The sequence below is a fragment of the Equus przewalskii genome, chromosome 3, assembly GCF_037783145.1.
Source record: "Equus przewalskii isolate Varuska chromosome 3, EquPr2, whole genome shotgun sequence".
NCBI classification, from domain to species: domain Eukaryota; kingdom Metazoa; phylum Chordata; class Mammalia; order Perissodactyla; family Equidae; genus Equus; species Equus przewalskii.
Window position 1 is genome coordinate 7,640,279 of NC_091833.1, and position 16,632 is coordinate 7,656,910.

General features: G+C 39.9%; 1 protein-coding gene across 1 annotated transcript in view; it reads left to right on the forward strand.

Moving 5' to 3' along the window:
• Nucleotides 1-14,462, forward strand: part of LPCAT2 (lysophosphatidylcholine acyltransferase 2) — a 64,270-nt gene extending 49,808 nt beyond the window's left edge. Inside the window, exons 12-14 of the mRNA XM_070611902.1 lie at nt 4,467-4,565; nt 8,969-9,104; nt 12,238-14,462. Coding sequence (XP_070468003.1) covers nt 4,467-4,565; nt 8,969-9,104; nt 12,238-12,422 — 420 coding nt within the window. The 3' untranslated portion in view covers nt 12,423-14,462. The remainder of the gene's footprint in view (nt 1-4,466; nt 4,566-8,968; nt 9,105-12,237) is intronic.
• The last annotated feature ends 2,170 nt before the right edge of the window (nt 14,463-16,632 follow it).

The window sequence follows — 16,632 nt, forward strand, 5'->3', positions numbered from 1 at the left end:
ACCAGCGAGAGAGGCTGCATTTCCGAGCGCTCAGTTCCCCTGCCTGCTGCTTCCCTGGTTTCTACCCCTCCTGCCTCCCTGCTTTTGAATCCATTCCCTCTCTCCCAGGCTGCTTTGGAGAATCCTCCTGAGTTTGAAGGTAAATTCTTCCTTCCTCTTCTGACTCATTTAGAGGAAAGTTTAACTGTTGCAACTGGCCTGTTAAAAGCCCTCAGCTGCCTGTGAGAAATCCCCAGTGAAATTAGGAGGGGTTGACTTCTGACCCCTGTGTTCACCATCCTCACCATCATATAATATTTATGAAACACCAGGTGCATATAATTCTGCACTGAGTCAAGCTCAAAGATCACGTCCTCGAGGGACTTGTAATTTACGCTTGTTCTGGTGTGCTGCTTAGGCCAGGTATGGCTGTGGAAGGAGGAGGCAGCTGCCAGCAAGCACACATTAATATCAGGATCCCTATTTTAGAAGAAGCCCACTAATAGGTTAGGCATGGGTGTAGGAATGTAGTCAAGAAAGGGGAAAGCTGCCAAGATGCCTTTTAAGGTCTCAGAATATTAAGTTCATCATTTAACCTTTCTGTGTGGTGCTTGTGGAAAGAACAATGTAGCCACCCTCTTTTTTTCTCACTTCATTTTAAATATTTTATGAAAGTTGGGACAATGACCTCGCACTAGGGTTGGTATTAAGCGTTTCTCTCACTCCTCAAGCTAAGGGATCCCTAGTTCTGTGATTCTCTTCCTGCTTGCACAGGGCAAAACATCCTGAAGTTACCTAAGTTTCTCTTCTGAATTTGTATACAATTTGTCCACATAACCCTAGTCGCTAGAGCGGATACCAGAAAATTCAGTCCAAACTCTGGATTTTTTCAAGTACCCAAATCTTTGGCATTATGTAGAACCAATAGCCTAATGAATGATTCAATTTCCTAGTTTTCATCCAACAGTTGATGTCTTAAGGACACATTTTTAATATAAGATATTTACCTGATAGTTTTTTTTACAATTTTGCCATTTCTACTTGGAAGACTACTTTTAGCCTAAGATGAAGATCTTTGATTCATATTACTGCATCCCATTATTTTCAAATTTCTGTCGTTAAGCAATACAATGTAGTAAGTTGAAAATAGTACTCAATGATCTAAAACAAATGTGAAATTGTACCATCTATATATTTTTTTTTTCAGGAAGATTAGCCCTGAGCTAACTACTGCCAATCCTCCTCTTTTTGCTGAGGAAGACTGGCCCTAAGCTAACATCCGTGCCCATCTTCCTCTACTTTATATTTGGGACACCCACCACAGCATGGCATGCCAAGCACTGCCATGTCTGCACCCGGGATCTGAACTGGCGAACCCCGGGCCACCAAAGCAGAACGTGCGCACTTAACCACTATGCCACTGGGCCAGCCCCCGATCTACATTTTTAAATTCAAAGTATCCCATATAATTTTGAAAAGCACTTTTATCTTGATATAATCTGTTGAATTCTGTAACTGTAACAGCAGGAAAAAGAACTGTGTGCTCTGAACCTAAGAAAAGCAAACCTCCAAAAACGTTGAAAATTTGTATCTCGTCTTAAAGGTCACCTTTTAAATATTTTTTTAGGAATGGTGCATGTGTTTTCAAAGGTTGATTTAGGGACCGACCCCATGGCGTAGTGGTTAAGTTCACTCTTTCCACTTTGAAGTTCCGCTTTGCGCTTTCCGTTCACAAGTTCGGATCCTGGGCATGGACCTAGCATTGCTCGTCAAGCCAGCTGCCGCAGCATCCCACATAAAATAGAGGAAGATTGGCATGGGTGTCAGCTCAGGAGCGATCTTCCTCACAAATAAAAAAAAAAAAGTTGATTTATATAGCAACCTCAGTCAGAAATTTCATCAGCAGTATTGCACAACTAACCTGTAGCAGGGCCTTAAAAACTATTTGTGGACGCACCTCCAGGGCCCTGATATTTAATGTGCCTGTTGATCTGGAAGAGCTTTCAGAATTACTTTTTAAAAATATTTACTTTTAATGCAAAGTGGGGTAAAACAATTTAATTTCTAGAAAATTGGTAATGCAATTATGTATGTGGGTAGAAATATGCTCTTAATAATAATATTCAGGTGAACAGATTGAATAATAATACTCCATTGGATTTGGAGAGTATCTTCAAAGACTCACTCCCTTTTTCTGTTGGCTGCTTCAAGGAAGGTTCTGTTTTCTGTAAGCATTTTTAAAGTATTTTGATGGCGTTGATTATCTCTCATTTGCAAGGATGTGTCAATGAAACACAACAAACAGAAAATAGTCCTGGTCCTTGGGACGCACCATCTCAAAACGTATTTGAAACCATTTCCTTAAATGTTGCTAGACTTAAAAAGTTGTAAAAAGTATCCGATTCCATAGGAATAAAAATGTTGAATAAACTCAACTATGAAAAACCGTAGGGAACTGATACCTGAGAATGAGACACATGAAAATCACCGTTTATCCCTTCTGGAATTTTCAATGATCCGTGTGGGAACAAGTGGCCAGGCACTTCCCGCTGGTCCTGGAAGCCAGTGTGGTGTGACTGTGGGGTGGTACCAAGCCAGCAGTGACCCCAGCCCTCCCTTCTGTGCCTTTCTGGTCCCACTGACTGCCGGGGAGGGGTGGGGCCCGCTGTCTCTGAGTTTCAGCAAGGCTGACTTACCTCTTATTTTTCTAGCAACTCACTGGAGCTCCTTGGTTCCAACTCGGGCTGTCCTGGCCTCCAGATTAGGACAGATGCTGGAGGGATGAGGGCCCCTTCCAGAAAGCTGGCTTCCTCCTTTGAAACGTAGCCCTGAAATCTTTTCAAGTCTAGATTTTTTTTTTTTTTAATTTCATAATTCTTCATGAGGAGTTCAGTGGGTTTTTAAAGGAAAGAATCATAGAGTTGAGGAATACCTTTTTATCATGGAACTGATTTGAAATTGGAAAATTAAAGGAATGTATTTTGCCATATACTTTTTTATTATCTGTTTTTGAGTGTATTTTATCAAGCTCCTTGCTTTAATTTGAGTGATTGGGAGTCAGATTACCTACATTTTAATTGTAGTTCTGGCAGTGGCGAGTTTTACAACCTCGAGTAAGACTTATGTCTCAGTTTCTTCATTAGTAAAAATGAAGAAGTTGAATAGATGATTCCAAGATTCCTTCCACTTCTGAATTTTATTATTCTGAATTTGGAAACTGAACAATGTATTTTTTTCCTAACCCAACAATATAATCTCTCAGAGTAATTTTTGTGCTGTTTTTCCTCACTTCACTAGGATGAAAATTTATCATTTCTCATGTGATTGATTATCAGGGCTCTGATGTAACATTCTTTTGTCAGTTAAAACCACTCATATATGACCGCTAATGAAAATCAGAGGTCTAGAACATTATCTTGTTTCGTGAATAGTGGTAATATCAGGTGTCCTCTGCATTTCTATTTCTCCATCTGAAAAACAGATTATACTTGACTTGTGTTATACATAAGGTTTGGTAGTAGATATAAAAATTGGATGTCTCAATAAAGATACAACAAAAATTCAAAGGAGTATTTCCAATCATTCAATCTATGACTATCTTCAGTGTCCACAGATCAATCTTATATGTATTTTCAGAGCTTCTTCTCAAGACTTGTATTTTGCTTCTTGGAGAAAACCGATTGCAGAAGAAATTTCCTGATATTGAGCAATATATTCATGGGTCAGTAAGCTGCTCAACCTCTAAAGCTAATGAAAAACAACCCTCTATAATGCATAAGAAAATTAAATGGTGGCACAAGAAACAAGTTATGTCCCTTAAAACTCTACCATCTCCGAAACTTCTGGGGTGATGAAAGTGTTGTCGATATTGATTGTGGTGTTATATATATTTGTCAAAACACATCAGGGGCCGGCCCAGCCGTGTAGTGGTTGGTTTCATGCTCTTTGCTTCCGTGGCCCAGGGTTCGCTGGTTCAGATCACGGGTGCAGACCAAGCGCCGCTTGTCAAGCCATGCTGTAGTGGCATCTCACGTAAAATAGAGGAAGATTGGCACAGATATGGGCTCAGTGACAATCTTCTTCAAGCAGAAAGAGGAGGATTGACAACAGATGTTGGCTCAGGGCCAAACTTCCTAACCCCAAAAAGAAGAAAGAAAGAAAGAAAGTCCTAGATCCTGCCTCCCAGAGGAGCTCCCATCAAGGCTGAGCTCAAGAACCCACACTGGGTGCCATAGAACCACTCTAAGTGAGCCTCAGTGATAAAATGTTTGTATTTATTGCTAAACAGAAAAAGAGTTTTCTTCCTTCTGAGTTGAGAATGGATGGGCCACTTGCGTGCTCTTCCATCTCAGAGCGAACTTTTCTCCAATAGGCTGAGCGGATGATGATGTGGAGCTGTTCAGCACTCCTGAGTTTCACCTCGTGCGCTGGGATTAATAGTACTTCAACTAGTGGCCCTGCTAATTGATTTCTCCCCTCCTCCACAGAACCATGATGGCAGTATCGACTTCCGAGAATATGTGATTGGCCTGGCTGTCTTGTGCAACCCTGCCAACACAGAAGAGATCATCCAGGTGGCATTTAAGGTACTGTCAGCCCCACTGAAAGCATCTTGGTCTGTCTCGTAAACAGGTGTTGACTCTAAGTGTATTATTTGAAAATCAGTGAATCTATTATGTGAGTTTATGGATCTGCTGTGACATGTACACGAGGATAATGTGATTAAGACAATTGCTGCTGAGAATGAAGCAAACACAGCATCAGTTTAAGCAAAAAAGCCTTTGGAAGCAGCCTAGTTAACAGCATCAAGATTGAAGAGCAGGTGATTTGACAAATTAGCTTAAAAAATTATGTCTTTCCAGCCTCCCCATTTTGAAACCTCTAAGTGAGGTTTATAAATAAGCACCACCTGTCACTAGTCATCCTAACTCACCATGCGGAAAGTTCTGATGCATCCTTATTTTCTCTCTCTGTATATCAGAGATAGTTTAAGTGGTATTTTCCTGATGGAATTTATTGTGTTGTGGTGGTGTCAGGTAAGCATCATCAAAAGATCCCTGAGTTTCCACCCTGTATGTTTTCCTGTCATATCACATTTATTTTCACTGCAATATTGAGGGGGTAGATGAATGAAAGTCCCCAGCAGAACTTGATGGAGGTTTGAATTGTGAGGACTCAGACTCCATTTATCAACTACATGCCCAAAAGAAGAGGGAAGAATACATTCCCTCAGTATGTTGTTGGTTCTTCTGAGATGGGAGGCGCTTCATCGAATTCATATTTAATTGGCATGTCCACTTTGAGTTCTAAGCTTATGGGGTCTGCTCTGAAGTAAAAGGAAAACTTAATCCCCCTCCTTGTCTTACCAAGCCGTGTATATTGACTCTTCCTGCTCAGCCGCTTGGTGATCTCTTTGCTTCCATCCACCATGACATCTGAAGACCTTCCCTATTCTTCTTTCTTACGGTTATCTCTTCCTGATTGTCTCTGAGAAGAATATCCCACTGTGACTCCAGCAAGTTGGTTTCTTTTTTTCATCTGTTACCTACAAGCACTCTCTTCCTTCACGAGTTCTTTCTCACATCCTGGATGACACCAGGGATAGCCTCAGGAATTTTCATGTGTTCTATCATTGACAGAGGAGTCCCCAGTTTTGCTCTTTATTTCAGATTGGTTTAAGCCGAGTTAACTGCTAGGCCTATAAAGAACCCTAGTGGTTGATGCATAGCAGATGGTCATAAAGCAACGGCCAGAACGTTTTCCAAGTTTAAAACATTTGGCTTTTACAGACTTATTCATCATAAAACCTAAAATTATACACGTAACGAACTTATTCCGATCCAGATATTTCTGTTTCTGTTTTGGGACTGTATGTATAATTATAAGTTTCGTTGGGCCAATGGTCACTTTTGGTTTACCAATGAAAGACCTGATAGAAAATTTGGCCCTTACTCACAGTAATTATTGTTTTTAAAGAAGTTATGAGATTTTTATCTAGCCTAGACCTTGGTTTGGGCTGGGGGAAGGAGGAAACGAGAACCTGAAACTACAATTAGCTCTTGTCGGTAAGGCTGGGGTCAGGCTTCACAGTGGTTATTTTTTCAACCTTCCGTCTTAGGTGTGTTTTATGTTTTGGGAAATATGTTAGCATACTTTTCTTTTTCATTAGGTAGTATCCTATTATATAGGATCCATTCACATCCTTTTATTGGGGTAGCACTTCACGGTTAATTTCCCGTCTTTGATCTCGTTCCATCGTCACAGTGACCTTTGGAGGTAGGACGTCAGAGAGCTGCGGCTGTAAGCAGTAGGCTCTGCGGCAGTTGTAAGCCGTGGTTGTGGGCGTGGATCCTGGCTCAGGAATTCATTGTAAGGACGGGGAGTAGGCTCAAGGGGAGACTCAAAACCGGGCAGCTGCGGAGGCCCCGGCTGCAGGATCTGTTCTCCACGCTCCCTCCCCGCAGCGAGGTGGAGCGAACTCCAGCTCTGCTCGTCCTCCACATTCCAGGGAGGCTCCAAATGGGCTTGGGCCGTGTGCTTGCCAGGAAAGACAGAGTGTTTTGATTAAGAGGCCCACAGTATTCTCTGCAATGGGGAGATGTCATTCCCTCGTTCCCAAGGGAAACCGGGGTGTTAAACTTTCCACCAGAGCCCAGATCATGAGATCCAGGAACTGTGTGCAGGGAGACTATTGAGGATGATGAGTAATTGAGGGAAATTTAGGGCTTTAGTGCGGGGAGCTATCTGGAGCAGTTGTGACAAAGGACAGATGGAGGGAGAGGAAGTAAAAGTCCCCAGCAGGGATGCGTGAAGGGAACTTAGAAGTGAGAGCCACTGAAGCACTGCGGGATGAGTTGGTGAGACTCATTGAGGAATGGAAGGCCTTGAAGAAAGCTTGGAGCTGGTGAGGAGCGGGGTGTGACTGAATCCTGGCACTTAGTTTGAAGTCCAAGGCCCAACGAGAGCCCTGGGACTGCAGGTTGTGAAAATAAATGCAAATTCACTTTTCTCTTTCCAGCTGGCTCACCTCCACTTAGGGACTGAGTGGTAGAAAATGGATTATAAGTCAGTGCTTTGTCAGCTGGGGGAAGCGACCACAACTTCAAAATACTATGTTTTCCTCCTCCCAATCCTCGTGGACCGTTAAAGCACTGTGCAATATGTGCTTGTTGTTCTTTTCCCGATCATCACACCTTATCGAAGGCCTGTTCTTTTTCTGGTTTTGATCATGTATTCGATCAGAAGTAGATACCTTAACAGCAGGAACTCTAGATATTATCTGCCTGGATTTGAATGCCAGCTCTCCCTCTTGCAAGTTGTGTGACCTTGGGAAAGTTGCCTGACGTCCTTGTGCCTGTTTTCTCGTCTGTAAGATAGGGCTAATAATGGCACCTGCCTTACGTAAGACACTTGTCAGGGTTACATGAGTTGATACATGTCGAGTGATTTGAACTCTTTTGATCAGTGCCTGCACAGTCAGTGCTTATAGCGTTACAAACTTGTAATAACCGGGAGAGGATTGAATATAGGGTATTAGTTATCTAACTGTTCCCCGTTTTGCTGCTTGACTTTCAATCTATCCCACTCCGCTGCTTTTTCCCCTCCACCGATAAACGTATTCCGTCTCTCCCTTCCGAAGGACAAGCTCCTTTTGTGCTTGGCTACTTCCCCATTTATCTCCTTTCCTTTATTACATAATTTCTTAAAAGGAGAATCCATGCTTGTTGCCCCCACTTCTCCCCTCTCTTCCTTCCTTGATCCCCATTATCATCTGGCTTCCAGGTTCCGGAAACTGTCTTTACGTCATCACTTCTTCAGGATCTCCTAACTGCCAAACCCAGCAAAGCTTTTTGCTTCTCGCTTGGCCTTTCTATAGCATTTTACTCCATTGGCCGTTACCACTGTCCAAGTCTCTTCCCCTTTCTTGAAAGCCCTCCCTTAGCTTCTAGAATGCTTGCTCTTCTTTTCTGGTTCTCCATCTCCGACTGCTGCCTCCGAGTCCTGTTTGCCGGTTCCTCCTCCCTACACACATCTCACCTCTGGCTGTTCTCAGGGCTTTGCCTTACTTTGTACATTCTCTACAGATAAGCTTCAAGTACACCCATAGTTCCAGTTCCTACCTGACTGCCTGTCACAAGCCTCATCACTCTCCTGAGTTGATATGCTGAATCAATTACTTCCTCCTGGCACCTCTGACTCAAATTTAACATCTCCGGGTCCAGCTCCTGATCTTATTGGGCACCTGTGCTCCCGCTCTTGGTGATGTAACCACTTTCACCCAGCTGTCCAAGCTAGAACACTTCAGCCATCTTTGGCTCCTTGCTTTCCATCACTACAGACCTCTAACTGATATGCAAGTCTTGTCTTGGCTTCCTTACAGATTCTGTCCCTTCCTGGCCTTCCTGCTTCTTCACCTAAGCCTCTTAATTGTTTTGCCCACCTCTTGTCTTTCCAACCTTCCACCCTCCATCCATGCTGCACACTCTGCCTCAGAGAGTTCCCTCAGTTCGCATCTGATCTCACCACGTCCCCTCTCATCCTGTCCCTGCCGGGTTAGTGGAGGCACTGTGTCTCCATCATGATCTGATTCCTGCTTGTCCTTCGGTCCTGACTTGAGCCCCCAGCAGCTCCCTGCCAGTCCTTGTACACACTGGGAATGTCTCTTCGTGTCCTGAGACGCAACTGAAATGCCAGCTCCTCCTAAAGCTCTCCTGCCCTCTCCGGGTAGGACTCATCGTGCTCTCTGCAGGACCCTCACGTCCCTTTGTACTCACTATAGTTGTGGCTCCTATTTTCACTCTGTATCTTTCCACCACTAAACTATAAGTGCAGTGAGAGTGGCGGAGACCATGCTTTCTTTACATGCGTATCCCTAGCCCCTGGCACTGTAAATGTTTGAATTAGGAAAGAACTTATTTTCCAAGATTATGCCGTACCACCATTGTTCTGAGGGAGCTAATTGTTACGTTTTGTTTTCTTTTTCCTTCAGCTCTTTGACGTGGATGAGGATGGCCACATAACGGAGGAGGAGTTCTCCACCATTCTGCAGGCTTCCCTTGGAGTGCCTGACCTTGATGTTTCTGGTCTCTTCAAGGAAATAGCTCAGGGCGATTCTGTGTCGTACGGTGAGTAGGCGGTTTGGCTCCTGATTCAGTTTACAAAGCCGGCATCCGGTCTCTGGATTGACCCTCATACAAGAGTGTTGTTTCTTCCCCTCCACTAATTACATGAATAATAGACGTAATAGCAATAATGATGATAGTAATAATAGCTAATTATTGACAACTTGCCATATGCTAAATACTCTTCTAAACATTTTATATCTGTTAACTCATTTAATCTTTAACAAGCCTTTAATCAATCCTCTTCATTATTCTTACTTTACCGAGGTGCAGAGAATTTCAGTAACTTACCTAGGATCATCCAGCTAGAGAATGGCAGAGCCGGGATTCAAACCCCAGACATCCTGGCTTTAGGGCCCACCCCATTGACCTGCACACTTAGTGCCCTCCTGGAGGGCCTTTTCCTTTCTGCTGCCAGTGTGGCCAAGCAAAACGGAGCAAGTTAACCAAACTGGCTGGTAACTGCAGTAGAAGGCTATGGACTAAGGTACCAACAATCATAATAGTGGCTAGACCTCCTGTTGATGTTTACTGCTAGCACTTAGGTAAGCTTTCACTTTCCTTATCTCATGTCGTGTTGTTGGCATCCCTGTGAGGTAGGGACTATCATGGCGGAAGACCTGGCAGCCAAGTGGCAGGTCCATCCGTCAGTGACCAAGCTTCTTCCTGCTGGCTCGAGTCCACACATCAAAACAGGCTCTGTAGGGCTGAAGGACGTACGTCACTTTCACATATTTCACAGTGCAATCGTTGGGAAACACACCACGCATCAGCAGCTGCAGAGAGGCCTATGTGACGGTTGCCCAACCTCGGCTTTGATGCGGTCATAGATGTCAAGCCGGCTTGTCTTCCCCAGCCTTTCCCCTCAGGCTGGAGGGGGAGTCCTCGCGAATGCCTTTTTCCTTAGGATCTTCAAAGAGCCCCAGCTTGTTAACTTTGCTGGGATGGGGAATTAGATCACATTACTCTCTGTTTTTAATTACTGTCATTTTGGCTGCCCTTTATTCTATTTCAGGTAATTAAGTGCCTAGGGCGCTTATACTCTAAGTTCATAAAAAAAAAAGAAATAAAGTATAAAATGAGGAAGTATTTCCTGAGATAAAATTTGTGAGTCATCAACCCCATGTGTGCTAATTCTCTGACCGTTTTTCTTTCATGAGTAAGACTCTCTGTTACTCTCAGCTACCAAATTTTGAAAAAGTACTTGGAGTAACTATTTCAATGGAAGCTAATATCAAAATTTATTTTTAGGTAGTCATAATTTAATGACTCTTAATCGAATTAATCAAATTATTAGAATTAATTTCGATTTTAATAATTTTTTTAGGCAAATCTTTGTTTTTTGCAGTTTGATCTTTTCCCTTTCAGAATACACAGGATATCTTCTTTTCCCCAATATTATGCATGTACATTTTTTTTTTGCAGGAATGTTTGAGGTACGTAAACATGATTTTATCAAAGAATAGGTATTGAAATGTATCATAAATGTGACCATTTAAATTGTTTCAATGTGATCATTTAAATTGTTTTCGTTCTTGGTTTTCTATTAGCCAAGTTAATTCCCAAATTCCACTTCTAGCCAGTTCACAGCACTTCTAGAAATGAGTTATTCTTTAATGCCACTGCCATCCCCAAAGAGAACAGAGCAAAATCTTGAAATTAAAGCTTTTGGTTTCAGTAGATCGACTCTCATGCTCACTTATCTTAGAAGTCACTTATGTCCCCTGTGTCTCCATCATTGAAATAGACTCATGCAGATGAACCTTGATTTTGGATGTTAAGAAAGAACAATTAATAACTTACCTGATTTGGAAAGACAAAATTGTCTATTAATGCTAATAATGTTGCAGTTGCAAAGAATGATTTGGGCTCAGTCTGGTGACTTCCTCATCACTAAGACCTATTTTTGTCTTCAGGAGTTGTTAGGTGGTCTAATGTACCATGAAGCAGACTCTTGGTTATCAGAGGATTTTAAAGAAATGAGTGGATAAAAATAGGATGTTGGGTTAAAATTATTCTAGAGTCAGATAGCAAGCTGAGTGCAAGACTAGGCTCCCTTTGCTCTATGAGCTCAAGAAGATTTTCTCCATCCAAACAGAAGAGGATAGAGAAGTTTCAAAACTGAGGGTAGCATCATATTTCAGGAACTCCAGGTTACTGGAAGCTTGATGTTCAAATTCTGAGGGGTAACGTGGTAAGCCTTCTGTACCTCCACCTCGGTTCCTGAAGCTGGACCCCTTGAGATGAAGAGAGATGGGCTACTCAGAGGTCTTGCAACATGATGATTATGTATTAGGCGCCCCACTTGCCTTTAATGATCATAAGTCAGGGCTCTGCTTTTCAAGACTGTATATTTCTATACCAGAGTTAAGGGTTAAAATAGTTTTAAAAGCCGGTAATAGAAATTCCTGGGTAATAGAATCTTTTAAACTTTTTATTACGAAAAACAACAAAAATACAGAAAACTGAATAAAACATAAACAGAGCATAATGCAGTTTCATAAAGTGAACATTCACATAACTACTGCTCAGATCAAGAAATAGAGCTTTATTGACCTGACTTAAAGAGGAATCTCTACCTTGCTCGACTTTGGCATTTTACCACAAAGTACACATTTTTAAATATTATGTCTTAGCTTTGCCTAAGTTTTTGAAGTTTATGTAATGGACTCGTATAATATGTGTTCTTTTGTATCTGGCTTTTCTCATTCAAGTGGCTTTAAGATTCATCCATGATGTTACAACACAGCTGTTCATTCATTTTCATTGCTGTATAGCGTTGTTCCATGAATATGCCACAATTTATTTATCCACTGCTACTGTTGACAAACGTTTGAGTTGTTTCCATTTTTTGCCTCTTATGAATAATGTGGCTGTGAACGTTCTCATACATGTCTCCCAGAACACAGTATGCACAAATTTCTGTCCTTTGGAATAGAACGAGTGGGCCCTTCTGTACGCATGTCTTCAACTTGACTGGATCACGGAAAAACTATCTTCTGAAGCAGTTGTACAATTTGTGAGGGATGAGTAATAGAATTTTGCAATAATTGTATTATTAAAGTCATATGTTAATCATCGTGCCAAAAGAAGATCCACCTCAATTTATTGGTTTTTGTTTGTTCTCTTCTTCTAGAGGAATTTAAAAGTTTTGCCCTAAAGCATCCAGAATATGCTAAGATATTTACAACATACTTAGACCTCCAGACGAGCCATGTGTTTTCACTGCCAAAAGAAGCTCAGGCAACTCCCTCATTCACAAGTAATAAAGTCAGTCCTGAAAATCGTGAAGAGAGCGCCTCAGACAAGAAGGATGACTGACAGTACATTTTCCCAGCAAAGTGAACGCGTGGCTCTTTCTTGAAATTGCAAAGACATTTATTGATAGTGTTTTAATTGTGATTGTTGAGTAGTGACGATGTTTAAGATGAAAGCTTTTTTCTTTATTAAAAATGATAGACTTTATTATTAAAATGCTTTTAGTCTCATGTGTATATCAAGTAATATTCCTTTTATATTATATTGTGCTGTCCTGATTGGTTTACTGGTGATAAATATGTTTGTATGCATTTTCCAGTTTAATTTGCATATCCAAATGAATGAAATGGTCTCACTTAGTTATTGATCAGCATTATCAACACCTAGAGCTTAAAAACTGTAAAACACTTTTTAATCTACTTCCCTCTAAAGAAATAAAGTAATATTCTGTTATCTCTAATCTTTCTCATTTCTGAAAATAAGAATCAAAAGTCTGAGGAATGTTGCAGGATTTTATACCTTTAACTTCATAGATGCACTTTTTTCTATTTACATCTCAGTTTCTTGGATCACTGACTATGGGTGCATTAGAAGGGAGAGCTCTGTTCATTACATGACACTTCTGAAAAACTTATATTCTCTTTATCATGCATACCTATTATGGATTTTCTTAACCACCTGCTAAGGAAATCATACCCTTTTGCATGACCTACAGATTTAGAACGTTGCTTTAAAGGCAATGGCTATGGCCAAAAGCCAAGTGGCAGTTGCATTATTGAAGGTAACATTGGTTGCCTAATGAGAAAATGAATTGTTTGCCACAGAGTTTAATTTGAGTTGGATAGTTCAGAATGCAGTGCTTGCCCAGTAAAGGAATTATATTTGCTCTATTTATATAATATTAGAATTAATATATTTTAGGGGGCTGGCCCAGTGGTGCAGCAGTTAAGTTCCCATGTTCCGCTTCTCGGCGGCCCGGGGTTGGCCAGTTCGGATCCCGGGTGCAGACATGACACCGCTTGGCATGCCATGCTGTGGTAGGCGTCCCACATATAAAGTAGAGGAAGATGGGCACAGATGTTAGCTCAGGGCCAGTCCTCCTCAGCAAAAAGAGGAGGATTGGCAGTAGTTAGCTCAGGGCTAATCTTCCTCAAAAAAAAAAAGGAATTAATATATTTTACCTTCTAAGTGGGTATTTTGTTAAGTGTCCTCTCGAGTTTTAGAGCTTGTCTGAAATATCTGCAGGGAAAACACAGAATGTTCCAAAATATCACTGAAAATTAGGGAATCCAAAACCTACCTTTTAATCCAAGACCACAGTGTAACCCCCAGGCGGGAATTGCACAATGACATTTTTCCTTTCGGTTAAGCAATAATTTCCCTCAAGTGCCATTTTTATTGGATGTCATGTGTGCATGCATATTGTTAATATCATTTATGTTTGAAATTTTGAACAAAGAACCAATTTATTAATATAATGTACAAAAATAGTTATTTCACATTCTGAGTTGTCTTTGAATTCAAACTCTTTGTTTTGACTGTGTGTCTGAATATATTGGTGATAGACCCTGAAGCTAGTTTTTTAAAGCCATTTTAGAAGTTGAGAAGTCTCATGAGAGGTGTCGGAGTTTATATTTAATCGAGTCATGATTTCAAACTAGTTTTACATGTTAAGTAGTTAGTATTCGAATTTAATGAGTAAATATGTATTTGGATAATTGATTACTAAAAACTTTGTGTATATAAATGTTTGCTTTTTGTATGTCTTAAAGCTATTTAGACAAAGCATTGAATGAGCTGGAAACAACTACCTAAGCAAAGTACATTTATATAATCGTGTCTGTCTTATGCAATTGAATGTATGTAATACTCAGGTACCATGATTGTTTTTTCTCATAAAAAAGCCACATATTAGTCATGAATGAAAAAGCATTGTAAAATAAAAGCTTTCTATGAGGCTCTTGAAAGTGATCCTATTGTTTTCCTGTTTTAAAGTAATATTTTATGCTCTTTAATTCCGCTTCTGCCAATGTAATGTTCCTATTCCTGTTTTACTACTTGAATAAACAAACTTGCTACATAAAATTCTTGGCAATTACAAAATTCTGGTTTTGCCATTTTGTCTCGAATGTAATATACCTTTTTAACATCGGGGTTTGAATATAAGTTTGCATATTTATGAATGTGATTAATCATTTTTGTTTATATTCAAGCTTTATGAAATGTCAGACATGACTAATGAAAAAGCCAAATTTTAGCTAAAATAGCAATAGCATTCCTAAAGAAGTTGACTTTTGACTGGTGGAGTGTGTGTAATAACGCAAGTCATGATCATCAGTATTACTACAGACTAGGCCTCTCTTTTTATGCCATCTTAACAAAGAGTTCCTTCAAAGATGAGACTTCTTAAAAACTCATATTGAATTTTTTCCTCTTAAGATTTAAAGTAAAGAATTAAATTTCATTAAATCGGTAAAACACACTGTGGTATTATATAGTAGGTTCAAAAATGTGTTACTCTTTGAAATTAGAAATATTAGATCCTAAGACGTATAAACCATAAAAATTTCAATCGGAACAGTTCTACTGAAGGATAACGACAAACCGAATGCTTCTAGACCAGGTTGCTTGCCTTATGTGTATTTAATTCTCCTCTGCCTCTGCTTTTGGAGTTTTGGAAGGCTGAGTGTGCTAGCTAGGAGTGGTACCTATAATGGATATTTGAAAGAGATTACCTCCCTGTAGAAGACACATGGTCTGCTCTCTGGACGGGGCACAGCAGTACAGGCATCTCATTCCCAGACTCGGGAGCTCCCCTTGCAGATTGTAGCAAATGCAGGGCAGTTAATTGACGCTTTATTAAACAGAGGGACATTGACTGTATTGGACCAGATGGGCTGCCTACTGCAAAAGTCCTTGTATATTTGTCTTTACAGCAATCACTAAAGAGGATAAAGACATTCTAGTAGGAAACCCATCCCGAGGAAAGCAGACACATTTACAATCTTTTTTTTCTTTTCTGTTCCCTTGGATGAACTTTTCAATTTTGTTAAGTTGTTAGACCAGAGTATTAAATAAGTGTTACCTTGTGGCTTGTTGGAGATGAGCACCCTCAGAAAGTTCTTGATATATATCCAATATGCAGTCATGAATCACTTAAGAATGGGGATACATTCTGAGAAATGTGTCGCTGGGCGATTTCATCATCGTGCAAACATCATGGAGTGTACAGAAACCTTACACAAACCTAGGTAGTATAGATTACTACATTTCTAGGCCAAATGGTACTGATCCTATGGAACCACCATCATATACGCGGTCCGTCGTTGACCAGAACGTCGTTATGCAGTACATAACTGTATGTATCATGAACTTTGGTAAATAGGATAATAACCTGAAGATCGCTTGTCCTTTTTATCCCATTTCATGTAACCTGTTTCTAGATAATTGTTCTCTCCCAACAGACTTCTCAATTGTCTATGTAAGGACCAGCATGTTAGAGCAACTTGTGTCCATTACATTTTAATGCCCAGCTTGCTGTTTTTTCTAACATGTTAACCTTAATTCCTAATCATTCTTACAAAAGAATCTATGTACATTAGAAAAGATAAAAAGAGAAAAGAATAAACATAAAAAAGTCACGTTTACTTCCACTATTCCAAATTGACCGTTATTAATTTTTTGACATTTTATTTTACCCTTTTTTCTAGATATTCTTATATTCTCAAGATAACATTGTATATGGTATTTTACATCTTACTTTTTCATTTGCAAAGTAAAATTTCGCAATGTCATTAAACCTCTCTGTAACTTTTTAAAGTGTACCTAAGATTCCAGCAGATAGCTATAATGTAGGATATGTAATCATTTTTCTTATATTGAACATCTGAGTTTGATTTTCCTTTTGGGGATATTAAAAATATCCAACCCAATACTCCATAATATCCATAATTACAAATAGTTTTCTAAGGGACTTATTTATACTTTCTGAATTCCAAAATGAAAAATTCACTAATGATTTTATAATTATTAAAATTTGTTTTGAACTAATTTTATTACAGGAAGAAAATTGAAATTATTAGAATGCATATAGAAGTTTTAACTTCATGTAGTGGTTAACCTGTTCATATCATTTAAAGATAAGGAGACTTCATCTTTTAAAAAGTATTTATCTTTCCCTTTGTAACAGTAACAATAATTATTACAATAAGTAATAATAATAATAACTACCAGTTTGGAGTGCTTGCTGTGTATCGGCATCGTGCTAAGTGAT